The sequence below is a fragment of the Protopterus annectens genome, chromosome 2.part1 (genome assembly GCF_019279795.1).
Source record: "Protopterus annectens isolate FY-2018-M chromosome 2.part1, PAN1.0, whole genome shotgun sequence".
Classification (NCBI taxonomy): Eukaryota; Metazoa; Chordata; order Ceratodontiformes; family Protopteridae; genus Protopterus; species Protopterus annectens.
Window position 1 is genome coordinate 336,245,880 of NC_056729.1, and position 19,753 is coordinate 336,265,632.

A 19,753-nucleotide genomic window follows, 5' to 3' on the forward strand; every position below is an offset into this window, starting at 1 on the left:
TTCACTGGCTCTACACAATGTTGTATTAAAACACAGTTTTGAACACTGGATGTGACACCATTCTTTTGAACGTAATACTACTACTACACGGAGACAGAATTCATAAGGTGATGTTGAAATCTTAAGAATAAAAAGTTGAAAATTTGAGGCCAAAACTATTTACAACTGTCAAGACAGTCTATGTACAATTTAATGAATGTTCAACTTTTACCCAGTACCTTCCCATATTTAGGCTACAATTCTACTTTACAACACAACAATGAATGTGAATGCTGACACCAAAACTTGCCATTGGGGCAGATATGTACAGTAACAGTACAGAAATACAAAATGAGGGGCTCTGTCATTCTGCAATTTGCATTTTACAGAGAAATTCAGTGAAATACATAATTAAAAACTGTAAATGAAAAACTGTGCCAGATCTAAGACCTGCATTTAATTCATTAATCCTACTTTCACAACGTTGTCAGTTTTGAACATCTGCAGTGCTGGCAGTTGGTAGCCACCTTGAGTAGCACCATTTATCAACAACTAATAACCGCTAAACAAGTCAAGTTAAACAAGTTTATTAAAAATCAGTTTTTGGTCATTTGACCAGTATGATTTTCAGCATTGTTCCACTAGTAAAGAACAAAAAAAAATTTTCAAGACTGAATGCTTTATATATCTATATATATATATATATATATATATATATATATATATATATATATAGGTTCATAGGTTTATACTAGGCTAACTGCCCTAGGGCATTTATAAGCCTAGCCCAAAGTTATGTGGCTTACGCCGCCCCTTATGTTAGAAATACTGTGCCCATTAGTTTGTTGTGCCTCTGTCCAGTAGTGACACAGAGATGATTCCCGGGGTAAACCTACGATCTTCCATCCACCGGTCAAGATTTCTCTTGAACAGAGCCAGCGAGGTGCTCTGCCTCACATGGACCGGGATTTTATTCCACAGCATGGGGAGTCTCTGGGTGATAAATCTATCCCTCCAGCACGTCCTATTTATATCCGTGCTAAGGTTTAAGTCTCTTGCTCTAGTGGTTTTGGTGGATTTGGATTTGAGGTGGAGCATGTCCATTAATTCCGGGTTGGTCATGGCCTTGTATGTCAGGCACAGGTCACCTCTGAGCAGACGGTATGCAACTGAATAGAGTTGGAGTTTCTTCAGTCTGGCAGCATATGACAGGTTTTGGAGTCCCTTTATCCTTTTGGTGAGGAACTTTTGGGGTCTCTCCAATTGCTGCAGGTGTCGGGTGAGATACATCCCGAATGGGGCATTATACTCGATCATTGGTCTGATAAGTGAAGAGTACAGGGGAACAATGACCTCACTTGATCTGGATGTGAATCCCTTCATGATCAGGTGGGCAATGTAGAAGGTCTTTCGAACCACTTTAGCAATGTGAGCGTCAAACGAGAGGCCACTGTCAACCTGGGTCCCCAGGTCCCTGATAACCTCTTCTGTGCTTAGTGGGTTGCCACCTATATGGTAGCTTGGGGTTACCTTGTTTTTCCCGAAGGGTATGACTATACACTTTTTTGCGTTTAACTTCAGGCCATGGCTCTGGCACCAGCTATCAGTTTCCGTGAGACCCCTCTGAAGGATGTCTGTGTCCGATGTACTATCCACTATGGCACCCAGTTTGCAGTCATCCGCAAACTTTGTCAGCCATAGTCCTCCTATGTTTGCCTGTACTTCTGAGAAGTAGATGCCGAACAATAGGCGGCCAAGGACTGAGCCCTGTGGGACTCCACTTGTAACCGGCTTGGAGTCTGACATGGCTCCAGCAACTCTAACCCTGTGGGTTCTGTCCTTTAGCCAGTTTGCAACCCATCTTGTGACATATGGGTTTACATTTAAGCTGGCAAGTTTCTCTATAATACCCGAGTGGGGTATTGTGTCGAAAGCTTTTGCAAGGTCAAGGTAGGCTGTATGGACTGCCTTTCCCTCATCAATGGCCTTGGTGACTGTTTCGAAGAAGTCAACCAAGTTCAAAAGGCAAGATCTGCACGATATACACATACATGTGCATTTAAATATGCCCAGGAGTGATGAAACAGGTTATGTGCATAACCAGCTGGAAACTATTAAACCAGCCAAATGGCAATAGATAAGACAGCCGAGACAGTAAAGCACTGTGAGTAGATGGACACCATTTAACTTGAATTGAGGATAAGGCAAGAAAGTAGAACTTAAAGTTGCATGTGTGTGTGTGTGTTTTTTTTTGGAAAGTGAGGAAAAATGATAAAATAGAATATGTAGAAAAAGATTGTGACATGGCTGGTTTTGAGAAAGACTACCTGGAGACAGTACAGGTAAAATGTGGATGAAGGTAAGTATGGAAAACCAAGGCCAATGCTTATAGAAGTTTTGACTTTTTATGAAAAGAGCAAATATTATGGATGCTGTGGCAACCAGAGTAAAAGCCATCTGTGGCAGGGAAGCCTATGTGTGTGAAACCTGATGACTCTGAAATGACACTGGAATACTGTTGACATTTTGTGGACTCAATACAAGAATGTAATCTGAGGAGACATTCCCAGCAAATGTGAAGGTGTTTTAGTATTGTATAGTACTGATCATTGACAGTCCAGATTAAGCCACTGGAAAATTAACTGTGACAGTAATTCCACTACAAAAGAGGCAAAATGATGGGGACTACTGAACTAAGACGAGTAGATATCTTAGAAGAAACAAAGGGTGAATGGGAACAGGGACTGGCGTTAACTAACAAGAGATGTATGTAGGTATGTATATACATGCTATCCCAATAACCAGATGACTGGATAGACTGGAAACTTTTTACCTGATATTATGAACTGGGTATGTTGGGGGCATGTTGTGTTAAAAACAAAGAAAAGAAAGTTATATCCAATGACTACATGTGAGAGTTGAACAAGGCCTGAATATACATCAAACATTTACCTACAGCATATATTGTTAAATTTATACAGAAAGATGGTGACGTTTGGTTAGGATTATAAGCCATAAGAATAGCCGCAGGTGTCTACCTTATATTTAATATTAGATAACAATGTACACCTGCTGAATGAGAGTGATATGTGAAGATGAATACTGCTTGTTGTTTTAAGCATGGTGAACTGTTAATCATATAAATAAACAAAAGTGTTAGGAAACGAGCATAAAAAGAGATGCATTTACATGGGGCAGGTCCTTGCACTTAATACGAAGTACATTTAATGCTTAATTTTACAACTGCCTGTTTGTACTTATGATAATGCCACTAGATGATGAGGCTTGTCTTTGCTCAAATTTAAATTAATCTTGCATTATTCTACATAGTACTTCTATTATTCTATATAGTACCGTTAGAAGATACTGACAAAAGCCTATGCTGTGATGACCATAATTAATACGTGAGGGATGAAAGCTGGACAGTGATGAATCATTGGGCATAAAATGGGTTATAGGCTTAGGGACTGTGACACAGTTTAGGGTGAATGATGGTCTAATAAAGATGTCTTTAGCTAGAGGAAATCGTACTCTCTTTATGTTTTATGGAAGCAGACTACAGAAGAAATTCTGATGAGCAAATTAGATGGTGCATATAGAATTTAACTTCATGGTGCCAATGACTTATAAAATGGCTGTGTTTAGTCCTGCTGGGCTGGTGAGGCAATACAAAGAGTTTTGTCATGAAGGTGGTGTACATTTTAGAAACTTCACACCAATCATGTTTACAGTGATTTATTGACCAGATGTGATATTCATAAAGGTGTTACACTGACAATGTATAGTTTAAAGACAATATTTGATCTCTTGACTCCTGATGGTGACAAAGATGGGTGGTACATGTGATGTGGTCAAACAGGCATAATGCAGACTGGTAGAATATTGAAATACATAAAAATGGTAACGGGATGAATAGAATGTATGCCAATATTTAATTAAATGCTGCTTGCAAGACAGACTTGTAGATTGGAATGACAAAGAAAAACTGACTTAAAAACTGCTGGAAATTCTATGTATGAGATTAGCAGATGACTGAGATGAGGTTGCAGCAAGGTTCAGTGTGCCTTTGGGAAGATTAGGAGAGGTATACAGCGCATATTGTCACATAGCAATGTCACAGGCATGATAATCTGTTTGGCTAATAGAGAATTTTGAAGAGTGAGGTTTAGATAGGACTGCAAATATATACACAAACAGCACTAATAATGATGGTAAAAAAAGGAAAAGAGGACGATTTACATGAAGAAAGCATATGCTGGGCATAGTATATTGGAGTGTAAGGCAATTAGAGTGCATGTAAACAATGGAATTTGAGAAATCATATGTAATAGTAAACAGGTGGCCAGGCAGGGAGGTGTGGGACACAGATGGAGGAATGCAAAGCCAGGTTTTATTGGTACGCCATTTTATGCCCAGTGATTTGCAATTGTTTTCGAATTGGAGGCATTATTTATTTTGGATAATGTGTGTTAACTTCATTCTGATGAAGTCCTGAGAGTAACAGGATGAATGCGTTCAATCTTTCATTTTACCAATAAAACTTGAATTTCCATTTACTTTGGCTTCCTCCATCTGTGTGCAGCACACCTCTCTGACTGGCCACCTGTTTACTGGTTTACTACTCATTTTAGTTGGTGGCTTGGCCTGGTTATTTTGTCAAATCATATATAACAAACTTGTACCTTAAAAATGACATAAAAAGGGAATGCTGTGACTGATTTGGTCATGGTTGAAATTTTTGGGCTACCTTAGATATTAGATTTGATGCCAAATTAAAAGAATGCCTTGCTAAATAGTTGTTAATGCTGGCTAAAAAATAATTAACACTGCAGTGAAATGAGGAAAACTGTGCAATTGTAAATACATGTTTTTGTTTGGTTTACTAACAGTAATAGCATGTATTTGTTATTAAAATGACCGTTCCGAGTCACCTGACCTATAACTTTCAACATATACTATTCAACCCTAAAAAACGTGTAAAAGTCCTGAATCAATGTACATATAAAAAGCAAAAGATACAAATGTTTACAACTTATATTTCATGGCAGATAGGACACCACCAAAAATACAATAAAAAATCCTCACAAAGTACTGAAAGTTCAAGGTTTATCAATAATATAGTAAACATAACCATGCACCTTTTGATGCTAATCTAATAACCTAGCCCTTTTTCAGGCTACCTCATCTACAGATGTATGTTTATTACTGGCAATTCAAAACCTGAACGTTTATCCAATTATGTGAGTACTACCAGGCTCCAGCAGTAGTAAGGTAAACAATGCATGTGTCACCTTCAGTACTAACAGACATTGCAGAGAATATGATGACAATCTGTTGATTTATCAAGATTTTGGAAGTACCTGAAGCAGTTTCATAATAGAAGCAAAGCAGCCATAGTTCTGAAACTGTAGGACAACAAACTACAGCTATGTAGATAAAATATACAACATTAAGTCCATCAAACGGGAATAGGACATGTTAAAGAAAAATATTTTACACTTAACTGTTGAGGCAAAATGGGTACAATAATTAGCAAATAAAATTTTATAAGCCCTGAAAGTTGGACTACATGCTCCAGCCACTACATTAATGATGATTGGTACAATTCCACTCCCATCAGTTATAATGTCTTTGTGAAGGAAATGGATTCCAGAAAATACAGTGAGAGTAAGACTGACTCAATCTATATGCTATATTACTCACACATTACAGCAATTTCAGACATTTATTATAATAAAAACAAATTTGAAGTATTTTCATAGATATCAAACCTGGTAATCTAGCATGCAGAATTCTGGGAAGCACTGAAGGATGCGTGGTTCAAAGAAGTATGGAAAAATCCAAAACATAGGCAGTTCACTTCTCTGCATTTCTGTCAAAAATATTCAAAATAAAATATTCAAGTAACCAAATGAAGCATAAGAAACAAGCAAAGTAACTTTTCTTTTGTCTTTATTAAAACAAATAAAATAAAATAAAAAATACAGATGGCAACGGACGCTCACTAGAAAATTAAAAATAAAAACAAACCAATGATGAAGTCTTTAAGCTTAAGACAAAAGCCCTTATTCCTGGCACCAATCAATAGTTTTTGACTGTGTTACACTTATTTTGTTTTTATTTTTATTAAAAACATGTTTCCTTCCTTGGCTAAACATTAGAGGAGTGCTTGGTATTACTGATAATAGTCTAGACAAATACTGATGCTGCAACATATCAAAACATATCACACCAGTATAATGAAAAACAGCAAATCAGAATCACAATTACTGATAAAGTACAGTTTTGTACCTACCATAAATGTAGATGTTCGAGGATCTCCATTGCTGCAGTCCTGACATAGGGGTATTCCGCTGCCCACCATCGGCCCGAATACCAAAGGGCTAGAACCGGCGTCGGTCATCGGCGCTCGAGACTGACATCAGTACGTGCCAGTACAAATGCGCATGACCGACGCCATAACCTCAGTCTTTCTTGCCTCAGACGTCAGAATGCAAAAAAAAAAAAACACCACCCAAACCTCAACCTAAAAAGAAAAAGGGGGAAGGAGGGAGGGAAAATTGGACTGCAGCAATGGAGATCCTCGAACATCTACATTTATGGTAGGTACAAAACTGTACTATGTTCTTCGTCTCCCATTGCTGCAGTCTTGACATAGGGGTAGAATCCCAGAGCAACGGAAAAAAGGGAGGCTGGTCAACTAAATAGCAGTAGGAGCTGCTGACATGCCCTGTAAGATTGCAGTGGCAAACCCAGCCCTAGACCTAGAATAAAGAGGTAAATGATAATGCTTTGTAAAGGTATGTACAGAACTCCAAATAGCTGCTTCTAGAATGTCTTTAGTAGCTACCCCTCTCAAAAAAGCAGTAGAAGTGGCCGTAGCCCTAGTAGAATGAGGCCTGATCCCAACTGGAACATCCTCACCATGATGAGAGTAACAAAAAGCAATACAATGGCTAATCCACTTGGAAATAGTTTGTTTGCAGACAGCTTTCCCTCGTGAAGTCAAAGCAAAAGAAACAAATAATTGTTGAGAACTCCTGAACTCTTTGGTTCTGCTCAAATAATACCTCAACTGCCTATGTACATCCAAAGAATGCAAAACTTTTTCCCCGTCATTTTGGGGGTTAGCATAAAAAGTAGGCAAATGTATAGACTGGTTCAATGCCACATTAGAAATCACTTTAGGCAGAAAAGTAGGATTAGTTCGTAAGGAAACCCTGTCATTGTGAAAAATCAGAAAAGGTTCCACTGCCATGAGGGCCTGTAATTCAGATACCCTTCTAGCAGAAGTAATAGCCAACAAAAGCAGTCTTCCAAGACAAGAACTGCAATTCAGCTGTAGCTGCAGGTTCAAAAGGAGGCAGAGTCAGCTTTTCCAAAACAAAATTAAGATCCCAGGTAGGAGTAGGAGCTCTCCGTGGGGGTCTGATATTCTTTGCCCCTCTAAGAAACTGTTTAACCAATGGATGTGAAAATAAAGGAGGGTCACAATCATAGTGAGCAGAAATAGCTGCAGCATGCACTTTTACAGAAGAGAAGGACAAACCCTTGTCCAATAAAACAGTCAAATATTGCAACGTACAACTCAAATTAGGCAATTCGACATCAAAGCCTTTAGCTGAACTCCAAAGAAAAAATCTCTTCCATTTACCAGCATAAACTTTTCGAGTACTAGGACGCCTGGCTTCCAAAATAACATCCAAAACTTGTTGAGGGAGCTGAAAGTCCTCCTTCTCTAAAACAGAATGCGCCAGGCTGTCAGGCGCAGGGAGTGCACCCTGACATTGAGAAAATGATTGTTCTCCTGAGACAATAAATGAGGAATCTGTGGCAATGGCCAAGGTGGTACATGAATCAAGCTCCTCAACAGAGGGTACCAATGCTGACGAGGCCAATCCGGTGCTATAAGGATCATGCAAGGCTTGTCCCTCCTGACTTTCAACAGCACCTGTGGAAGAAGAGGCAAAGGAAGAAAAGCATACACGTGAAGGTTGCTCCAACTGAAGGATAGTACATCTATTTTCCAGGCTTTCGGATGAAATAGCCTTGTGCAAAACAGTGGCAGTTGGAAATTCAGAGGAGAAGCAAACAGATCTATGTCCGGAGTTCCCCAAGCCATTGTCAACTGAAGAAATACCTGAGGGTCCAATTTCCATTCGTGAGGATCCACAATCTGTCTGCTCAGAACATCTGCTAAAGAATTTTGTGCTCCTGGCAGAAACTGTGCTCGAAGAGTGATGTGCAGATTCAAAGCAGTTTCCCACAACAGCATTGCTTGTCTGCAAAGAGGGTAAGAATGAGTTCCCCCATGCTTGTTGATGTACCACATGACTGTCGTGTTGTCTGTTCGAATCAACACCAGTCCTGGTTGAAGTAGGCTTTTGAATCCCTCCAAGGCAAATTGAACTGCCAGCATCTCTTTCATGTTGATATGCAAGTGAAGTAGCTCTGGGGCCCAAAGGTCTTGAATCCATTTTCCTCTGAAATGAGCTCCCCAGGCTGACTCCGAGGCGTCTGTCGTTAATATCTGACTTGCCTCTGGTTGGGTCACAGAGAGCCCCTTGTTTAGGTGACATTCCTGAGCCCACCACAGAGATTCTCTCTGAATGCAAGGTAGGATCCGAATGACAGTGTCCAAATCGTGGCAGTGTTGAGTCCAAACGTTCTTGAGATACCATTGTAGCTTCCTCATATGCAGTTTGGCATTGGGAAGTACTAGAATGCAAGATGCCATGAACCCCAAGGCTTGAAGGACTGTCCTTGCAGTCAGCCTGGACATTACTGATAGCTGTTGGAAGTATAGGTGAAGATTCCTTTGTTTGTCCGGGGTAAGAAATGCCATCTGAGCAGCTGTATTCAGTTTCACACCCAGAAAACACATCTCTTGTGTGGGTACTAGACAGGACTTTATTTCGTTCACAGAATACCCTAGGCATCTGAAAACTGTCATTATATACTGCAGATGTTGAAGAAGTTCGTGCTTGCCTTGAGCCAGAATCAAACAGTCGTCCAGATAAGGATAAATTTGAATTCCTGCTAGCCTGAGAAAAGCTATTACTGGAGCCAGGACTTTCGTGAATACCCTGGGCGCAGTAGACAAGCCAAAGGGCAATGCAGAGAACTGATAATACAAATTCCCATTCCGAAACCTCAGGAATTTCCTGCAACTGGGCCTGATAGGAATGTAAAGATAGGCCTCTTTGAGATCCAGAGTCACCATCCAGTGATCTTTGCCCAGCATAGGTAACAGCTGTTGCAGTGTCAACATCTTGAATTTTGGAATTTCCAGAAAGGTATTTAGAATGGACAAGTCCAGAATTGGTCTCCAAGTATTTCCTTTCTTTGGCACTAAGAAAAGACGGGAATAAAACCCCGTGCCTCTTTCTGCAGAAGGTACTTCCTGTATTGCTTCCAACTGAAGCAGAGAAGAAATTTGAGTCTGCTTCCAGTTTTGCTGACGAGGCACATCCGGCATACCTTTGAAAGGAGGGAATGTGTGAAAATAAAATTTGTAGCCTCGATTTATTATGTCCAATACCCATTTGTCTTGGGTAACCAAATGCCCATTCCTTTTGAAAAATCTCAGTTTTCCTCCCAGAGGGGCTGCCAGCAAGGCAGAGTCCGGCAGCTGAAGACACGGGTCATTGGGTCTGTTTCCGAAAGGACTGACCCCTGCCCTCCCCAGCAGAAGGGGTAGAAGAACTCAAAGACCTAGAAGTAACAGGGTCCTGAGAGGAAGCCCTACCCCTACCTCGTCTCGACCTGCCCCTAGACTGATAATCCGAAGAGGGGAAAGACCAACCCTTAGCAGGCCAATTCCTATTGAACTTAGGGGGCTGAACCTGTAAAAAATCCTTAACTGTCTGCATAGACTTAGCTTTTTCCTCCATTTTTTCAAAACTGACTCTACTGGAGGACCAAAAAGAACATCAGATTGTAGAGGAGCATCCATAATTCGAGCCTTAACATGCTCTGACAAGGTCTGATCTTTAAGCCAAGCATGCCTACGAATGACTGAACTAGTAGCAGCCACCCTGGAAGAAGCCTGTAAAGCATCAAAACCACACTGCAAAGAATGCTTACCAACTTGGTCTGAAGCATGCACTAAATCCTGAAGCTCCTTACATTCAATACCTTCAGCTAAAGCATCTACTTTACATTTCAATTGGCCCAGCAAATAATTTTGATACCGAAGCATATGAAACTGACAATTTAAAGCTCTCATAGCCAAAGTAGAAGAGGTATACAGTTTTTTACCCCACCTATCCAGGGCCCTAGCATCCTTGTCCAGAGGAACTGGATTCTTAACCACAGAAGCCCTAACCCCTTTGGGGCCTTGAGTAATAGTTTCTGGATCAGCCCTAGGACTCTTACATAAGTACTTGTGAGCTTCCGGAACCCTGTAGTATCTGTCTGGTTTAACCGCGGCAGGAGGCAGAGAATCTGGGTTAAGGGCAGCCTCAGAAAACACATCCTGAACAACATCCAGTACAGGGGGAATAGCCAAGGGCCTATGCTGAGGCAAAAACAAGAATTCTCTCAGTCTTTACGGAATCAGAATAATCCTGGCCCTCCCATTTGAAATGTTCCCTCATGGAATGCAAAGTCTCAGAGAAAGAAAAATCTTCTGGAGGGGACGAGGGAGTAGAGTCCTCAGCCTCCGAATCAGAATAGGGAGGGAAATCCTGAAGTTCTTCTACAGAGGAATCTGACTCATTGGAAGACTGAATCAAACCCTCCAACTCTGGCTCTACCCTGGGCCTCTTCGCAGGGAGGGGCATAGAACCCCTAATTAAAGTAATCAAATCTTCAGCCATCTTTAACATGTGCTTCCTAGGAGCTGGACCCTGGGGACACGCACCAACAGGGGCAGACTTAGACTTAGAATGGGCTTTGCTATGAGAAGGAGGAGGCCTAACTACCCTATGAGGGGAGGGAACCACTGACATCAGAGAAGCACCCTCAGCCTGGCCTAACACAGGAGAAGCCACTTCCTGCAGTAACAAAGGCTCCCCTTGAGACTCAGGTAAACTTTCAGAAGGAGCCGTTGAAGTAGCCAGTGGTACTACAGAACCGGCGTCCGGAGTGGCCGCCTCATCCTGTTTGGACCGCAAAGACTTTTCTTTGCGTTTCTTAGAAGAACCAGTCGCCGGAGAATCCGACGGCATGTTATAATTACAACGTTTACCAAACACTAGCCTAGCACAGTCTAACCGACGTTTAATAGTACGCTTGTTAAAAGTAGCACAAAGCGACACCCAACAACGTCGTGCTCAGGCCCTAAACAAGGAATGCAGAGTGAATGGTAATCCCTATGAGGAATCTGTTTCCCACAAGAAATACAGTTATTAACTTTTTCTGACATCCGTCAATACTGAGGCAAGAAAAAGACAAAAATGTCCCCAAAGGGGTACTTAGCCCAACTTGGTCTCCGGTCTGAAACTCGAAAACCGACAATTCCAGAACGCCGAACGGCACTTGCAAATGCTGCTTCTGCTTAGGGACCATGCGGCAAGAAAGACTGCGGTTATGGCTTCGGTCATGCGCATTTGTACTGGCACGTACTGATGTCAGTCTCGAGCGCCGATGACCGACGCCGGTTCTAGCCCTTTGGTATTCGGGCCGATCGTGGGCAGCGGAATACCCCTATGTCAGGACTGCAGCAATGGGAGACGAAGAACATCTGCATTCCTAACAGCGGTTCACAGTCACTGCAGTTGTACTTTACCTCCAGACAACAGCAAGGCAACCAAACATATTAGGATTCTGTCATTCAGCAATATGAAGCCTAGCATGGTATATCCAGTTAGATAAATAAAGGGATTTATGTGTGCTCTGCAGTCAGAAAACACATTTCCAGCAAAGTTCTAAAGTGGTACCTCAAAACAGAACAGCAATGAGGAACTAGGTACAACAGTGAAGTCAAATAGAAGAGCATTAGATCACATAAGGACAGCACGGCCTCTGTACACTTGATTCCACAGCTATGTGAACAGCTTTACAACCCAGCTGTGCTCCTTCCCTGCAGGCTGTCTTGATCTGGCTACAGAGGAAATCCACAGTACTTACTGGTCTGTCTTGTCATCCTTCAAGTTCAAAAAGTAAATGTTGATGTCTAATACTCCCCTGTCAATCACTGTCCCCAAAACTACCAACAACTGTATTCTGAAGTTCTAGTCTGAACAGGCTTTACATGAGCCAGGTAAACAGTGATGACAATATTCTGACAATCTGTTTATAACAGATGCACTATTCAACATTTAACAGCTGTACTACTGGTGCACATCAACAGGAAGTACAGAAAAATGTTCAGCCAGGGATTGGACTGCATGTGCGTATGTAATGGAGAGAAAGACACACACACACACACTACATGCACTTGTTTACATGCACATCTTACTAGTAGAAGCAGCAATGTATCTCATCTTACAAATTATACCCACACGTTTGCAAGCATGTCTTAATAATAGAAGCAGCAATGAATCACATCTTACAAATTAGACCCACACTATATGTTTGAATCTATGCAGGAGGCTGAGGAGGTGTGCCAAGTTTTGTACTTGATACCACATGCGATCTTGAGGCACCATAAAGTGTGCCACTGGAATGAGCTCAAGTGTTAGGCAACAGGGAATGCATTACACACAATTAGTGAGATTATCTAAATGGGGACTGCATCAGCAAAAATGGAAGCTACCTGGACATGCAAAGTTCTACCTTCTTCTTGTTTACTGCAGTTTACCACTGGGATACAAGCATAACAGAAGTAAATATGTTTCTTTTCTGAGCTCAGTCATCACTGATTGGAAGAAACTTCTGGAAAGTCAAGATATGTATTATCTTTCATAAATGAAAGAAAGAAATGGAGCCAAAATTAGGATATATTGGCAGTATTTGCAAAAGGTCTGTTACCCTTAAATTCTGGATCAGCACCTACTCACTTGACATATACTCTTTATCCCCCAGTCCTGAATGAATCCAGATTTTCTTGCCACTTTTTGGCTTAGAGACTAGCTCTTTAAGATCCATTGTGATCCAAAGGTCAGTGTGTAGTCTAGCAGATAGTGCACAGGATGAAAGGCTGTGAGATGTCATTCCTGTATTACAAAGTTCAATTCCCTCAGCCCTCATGTGCCTACTGTGTAACGAGTAAGTTATTTAACCAGACATTTCTCCCAGGTTACCCATGAAAAGGGACTCTGTGTGTCCAGTGGGCCTACCTGTTTAATAAATGGGCATCATTATTATTACTACCATAACACTGGAGTAGAATCATCTTCATTCCCTAAAAATAAAAAGATTGCTTGAAAGCGACTGAGATTGCTTGGAGTCAATCAAGTGCTACAAATAACATATGTATCCACACTGACTTTAACCTAAGGAACAAAATCAAAATGTTTGTTGTCCTTGCTTACATACCTCAAATGACCACCTTAACTCAGACAACATCCTTAAAACAAGAATGCCTTTTTTTTCAGCCAATACTCTCACTTTAAGCCAATATGTCTATTCTTCTATGTAGGATCAACATTAACTTGAACAGTTAATACAGTTCAGTTTATAGATAAACTATGCTGCCTTAGTTTATCCCATCTGCTGTCCACTCATATAAGACTATACCTCTATACAAATATCCATACTCTACTGGAGTGGTTTATTACCAAACGGCCTGAAAGAAGTCCCTACAATTAATTACTACAAAACTGCAATAGCTACCTTTGTCCCAGCCTCTCAAACTGAACTTTCAAAACTCCCACATTTTCACATTACAGTCACATGTGGAACCTTTCTTAACAGCATCTTCTCTCCCACTTTCCTGCTATCAAGTGGATTCCAGTCTTAACATGTGATAATGTCTAACAGTCTATACCAAGTTTCACGCATCCTTATTCAAATACAGAACAGAATTCTTCTGCTTCATCAAAGAAGTCATCCTAAGAACAACCATACTTACTAAGTTCAACATCAAAAACATCAAAGAGATCATGCATGACATCATAGGAAATCAACTACTTACCACTTTCTTAGATGAATTCCTGTCATTAAGCTGCAGCCCCAAAAACAAGTGAAGTTAGTAAAATCAAGTTACATTTAGATCAGAGACACTTTCATAACCATCCCAACTGTTTTTGAAAAAAAAAGAACACATTTCCAGTAATTCTACTTCCTCAGATATTGTTTAAGCAACATTTTTTATCAATAAAGTCCAGCTACTACAAGCAGTGCCAACAATTATTCATTGAAGGTGTGATGAAGAGATGGCACCACTGTGATAGGCAGGATACCACCCACTGTGACCTGAAGATGACTAGCACCAATGGGGTTCAAAGCCCTCCACTACCAGCCAACCAAGGGTGAAGTAATAACAAGAAAGTACACTCAAATCTATTTTAATAATGACTTAACAAAATACAATCTGGCCACAAGAGCATAATGAGAATATGCACTGCTGTCCTGTGAACTGGTTTCCAACATCCACAACCAAACTAGCCTGCACACAGTCCACTTACAGTGCTGAGTCTTTGACCAAGCACCACAGGCCCCTTTCCTTATTGCTCTCTCTCTCTCTGTGACCCAACACCTTCTAATGTCCTTTAAATCATGGCAATTGCTTTACACACACACACACACACACACACACACACACACACACACACACACACACACACACACACTTACTTCCTGTGGAAGGCTAGCAGAAGTCTCTGATTATGAAGAGAACCCAGACATGAACTACTGCCACCACTATGGATTAGCGTCCGAGACAGACAATTAACTGGCTGCTCTTAATGCAAGACAAATGTAAACACACTCTGTCACTGGAAGCAAGCCTAAGCAGTCTAATGGGAACATCTACCACAAAGCACATTAACCAGCAGTGTAAATAATATGCACCCTCATCTCAGATACATAACAGTGCATAAATACAACAGAAATGGATGCCAGCCACAAGAACTTAATGGTTAAAAAATAAATTTTACTTAAATAATAAAGGAAGCAGTGCCACTACAGATTAAAGTATACATAGGATGGCATACACACAGAAATAATGTAAAAGGGAATAACATTTGACAGGGTGCATATAAAAAATATAAGCTCCAGATGCCTAAGTTGTCCAGTTATCTCAGAAACACTGTCCCTGTCATAAAATAAATGAGAGTACTCACAGATGGGTTAACAACAAACATCATAGCATCTTCTTAGCGTAGCGCAGCACATAGCGATATACCATGTTTTTTCCCAGCCCCCAGGGTTCATTACATGATATCACCTTCTCATTTCCTCATTTCCTGCAAGTAATAACTCCCCAAACCTGGAAACTATTTACCAGCATCTAAAGTATAAACCCCAGCTATGACAGGAGACCCTAAAGAACGATTACAAGCGTTCCCTTTCTGGCTAAACTTCTTGATAAAAGATGCACACGAGTAGGCTGTGGACCATATCAACAATACAAACTTCTCCCAAACAATTTTGCAGAGCTTCAGACTAACTATGCTCAGAAAACCTATGTATTGATTTAAGAAAAGCATTCAAAAGCTAATCACAAAGTTCTATTACTTAGTAAAGGACAGCTATACAAGTTCCTTCAGACAGAAGTCCTGTTATTCAGTGAAGAACTGCTACACAGGTTCCATAATTACCTCTAAAATAAGTATTCATCTATTAATGTGGATAAGACCCCTTTCCAGTAAAAGACTATGATTTAAGTTATGTCCTCGGGGTCAGTCCTTCATCCTCTCTCTCTTCAACTTGCATCTTTATTTGTCTCACAGGTCCCTTTTAAGTTAAGTATCATCATTTCAAATCTTCAGGAGGAGTTGTACGAAGACTGTTTTTCCCTATCTAAATAAGTCAAAATAGCAAAAACTGAGACCTTGCTCACAGAAGCTATGCAGAAAATAACTGAAATACTTAATTTAAGAAATCAAAGCTCCCCCCTTCAATATGCTTTTAAAACACACAGAAAATTGCTTTGTAAAACCTTCTCCCTCAACTGCCATACCAAATGAGTTGTTTGTAATGATTCTACACAGTTAAAATTGCTTATAAAATTACAAGACTAATAAGGTTTAAAAGCATGGTTTGCAATATAGAAAAATGTCTCCTTACCTGCACCTGACTATGGTCTCCCATGTTTACTGCCTGGAACATGAAAGCAGTATCAGAAAGCTTCAGTCATCAAAATAAGATCTGCTGTTCCAGTAATCCTTCTGATCCACAAAAACACCATTGCCACTCACTGACTAAAGTTGGGTGCATTCCCATTTTAGAATTTAATTTCTCATAACCTCATTTCTTCCTAATTGCCTAATGAATAAACTCCTTTACTTTAAACAATGCCCGACACTTGTCTACTGCTCTCTATACAACATAAGCAGTTGCTCTGCTTGCAACAGGATAGTGTTATTATTTTTAGACCGTACACACCTCGATATTACATGAACATAACTTCAACAGCAGTCCACCAGCTAAATGGAACATTCTTCATATGGGCCTTAGTAACATCCATAGGTAACAGGTGTTCAAATTACAACTCTGAAATTTTTATGAAACTTGATCTGCCTGTCACTTCATTTCTCCTCCGCTGGTTCTCATTCCTCTTTCCCCTTCTCTTTCATTTCAAAATGATGATTCACCTATTCAGGTTTATATACCTTTTCTCTCCCCACCAAAAACACAGCTTTGCCTGAAATTCTTACTCCCCCCTTATAATTTTACATCTGATTCCTTCTACTTCTCAAATTTACAAGTGTGTTATATGTTTTTGCATATATTGGGTAACTGATTAAAAGCGTCTTTGGCCCATTAAATACATGGTGTTCTATCTGTACCAAACCTGTAACACTTTAATGCTTATGATGTTTGTATATAGCTGTACATGCATTTCTGAGTGCATGCGGAGACTAAAGTTTCTTTATAATGTTCTTCTCTATGGCTTGGGTCTAAAAATGCTATATACACCAACACACTTATCCAGTTAAACGATAAAAAATAAAACCCAAAGTGGATACTGTAAGTGTACGATAATTGGTGACAGTGGTGGGGGAGAGGGGTGGCCACCTGCATTAGGAATTAGTATGGCTAGGAGCGAACAGGTTGTGCTAAGCAACTAATACAACTAAGTAAAACAAATATGTTGCATTGGTTAAGAAAAGCAAGGATCAAAAATTAGTGGCACCAGGAAGTATCACTGATGTTTTATAAATAAATAGAACTGAAAGGATATGGACCACCATGTATCAGAAACAGTGTGTCTACTCTACTGGCTACTAATCACATAATATGATCTTAAGCAGTCAACGGGAAGTTTCAGTAGCAGGCTAGGCAAACAATCAAAGCATGTTGTATAGCACAAGTGAAAACAGGAGGACAGCTATAACCCGAGCTTCCCAATTTCTTCCTGGATTCTTCCTCATAGTTCTCTGGTCAGCTTATGAGTTTACAAGAAATTAGTTCTGGTTCCATTACACAGTATTTGCACTGCAGAAAGGACTCATGCTAAACCGCTTCGCTGAGTATGGATAACACATACCAGTCAAGGTGAATATTTTTTGTTCCAACTATTAGTGCCATCTTCTATGTATATTATGCACACTGACTCTTGCCAGATAACAACCTTTTTGAATTTTATGCTTCTAGTAATGTGCATACAAAGTTTTGAACAGCTAACTCGACAATGCTAAGAGAAATGCTTTTTTCTAATTACTTTGGTTTTCTGTCCCCAATCTAACCAACAGACTTCCCTCTTGGCTGCCAAGTTGAAGTATTCAATTCTCCTAGGGGCAAGAGCTTTCCAGTCCATTCGTTATACCAGGAAGAGTGAGTTAGCCATCAGGAAGACAGCCATCGTATGATGTGAGAGGTGTGACTTTTTCTGTTAAGCTCCTATCTCCCCCTAGCCATTGCTGGTATGCGACTCATCACTGGTTCATCCGTGGTCACCATGGTCCGCCTCAAGGACCAACAGTGGCTCTACCGCATGTAAAGTAGAACAGCCCACTGTCACTCTTCACTACCTGTTCTGTGACAGCTCCTCTAGTGCTCAAGTCAATAGTCAAACCTGGGTTATCCACTACAAAAAATAAGGGCTTTATCCCCCGTTGCCAATCGAGCTGATGATCTGTAAAAACTTAATATACACTATATGCTAATGACTTTTGTTACTAGCAGTCAGCTGCAGAAGATTCTGAGATTTCTAATTGCAGCCAATGCAAATGCTAGTGTATGAAAACATTTATCAATTTACCACACTGTGGGAAACTGTAAGTGTTCTGCAGATGAAGTAAATAGTGGCATCATGTTCATCTTAAGTGAAAGATTCATAAATCTGCTATTATTAACAGCGCATTAAGGATTTTATCCTGATAGTAAAAATACATGTGCAGCATGTTAAAAGCAGTTCCTGAATGCAACTTGACTGTAAATGTACACGCGTGTGGCAGATGTTTTGACTATGAAGCTTCTGCACGCCTGTAAAGCACAGGTACTACAGAATTAATAAAAGGCTTGACTCAAGTCTTCCATTTGTCAAGAAGAAGCTCATAGAGTTACAGAACAAAACAGAGGTGGGTTAGACATAAGAGATTAGTCCCTGCTATTACACAATTATTTCATCATACTACTACGAGATGGAAGTGAATGAGTAAAAACGTGAAAAAGGTGACTGCTGGAAACTTGGCAATGCTCTGATTACGTCATTAAATAACTGCTGTTAAACAAAATGTGTTGAATACTAATATACTGATTCCCCATGGCCTAACTGTTGAGATTCTGAGGTCAGACAACAATGGAGTGAGGGAGTTCTTGATATTTTTAAATATGAATTACCCAACCCAAAATTTGTATGACCTCAAAATTAGTTGTCTTAGGGGAGAAGGACAGCAGCCCCCGCCCAACACACACAAGGGGGTACAGAGAGCCATGCTCTCCTACAACAGCACTTATAGCATAATTTTAAGTTAGATGGTTGGCTAACAAAGACGCTAAGAAAGAAGTTGCAATAGCAAAGAACTGGGCATCAGAGGTACTCTACCAACATCTGGAAAGTGACTCAGTAAGTGGCACAAAGAAACTATATCAGGCTGCAAGGCAAAGACAGAAAGATAAAGAAGATAGTCAGACACCTTTCATAAGGGATGCCAGCAACAACCTGCTCACCAGTCCACAGGACATCAGAGACAGATGAACGGAGTATTGCTTCTGAATGAAGAAAACCCCACAGAAGCTGCACTACCCCAGAAACAGTATATGATAAGAGGAGAAGAGGAGCCCACCATACAAGAAGTAAGAACAGCACTAAGGAAAATGAAGTCAAAGAAGGCAGCAGACTCAGATGAGGTCACAGCAGATATGATAAAGATGCTGGGTGAGATAGGGGAGAAATGGCTCTTGAGGGTACTAATAGTAGTGTGGAGAGAAAAACGTATCCCAGACGACTGGAGAATAAGCAAACTAGTGCCAGTGTACAAGAACAAAGGGGACATCCACAACTATGGCAGAACAGAGGCATCAAACTCCTATCACAGTGCATGAAAGTTCTGGAGAGGGCGACTGATAAACGGATATGCAGAGTAGCAGAATGTAAGATGGGAGATGAGCAGTTCGGATTCAGATCAGGATGCAACATAACTGACCCGATGTTTGCAATAAGACAGATACTTGAGAAGAAGCTAGAGATAAGGACAGAGTCCAACTGGACATTCCTTGACTTGGAGAAAGCATATGACAAGTTCCAAGAAAGCTGATCTGGGCAGTACTGTGGTGGTTT

The 19,753-nt window shown here is 40.5% G+C and overlaps 1 protein-coding gene across 1 annotated transcript in view; it reads right to left on the reverse strand.

Moving 5' to 3' along the window:
• The window catches only part of ZCCHC4 (zinc finger CCHC-type containing 4), a 1,048,879-nt gene that overhangs the window by 351,599 nt on the left and 677,527 nt on the right, over positions 1-19,753 (reverse strand). The window contains exon 8 of the mRNA XM_044062164.1: positions 5,751-5,851. Within this exon, the coding sequence (XP_043918099.1) occupies positions 5,751-5,851 (101 nt within the window). The remainder of the gene's footprint in view (positions 1-5,750; positions 5,852-19,753) is intronic.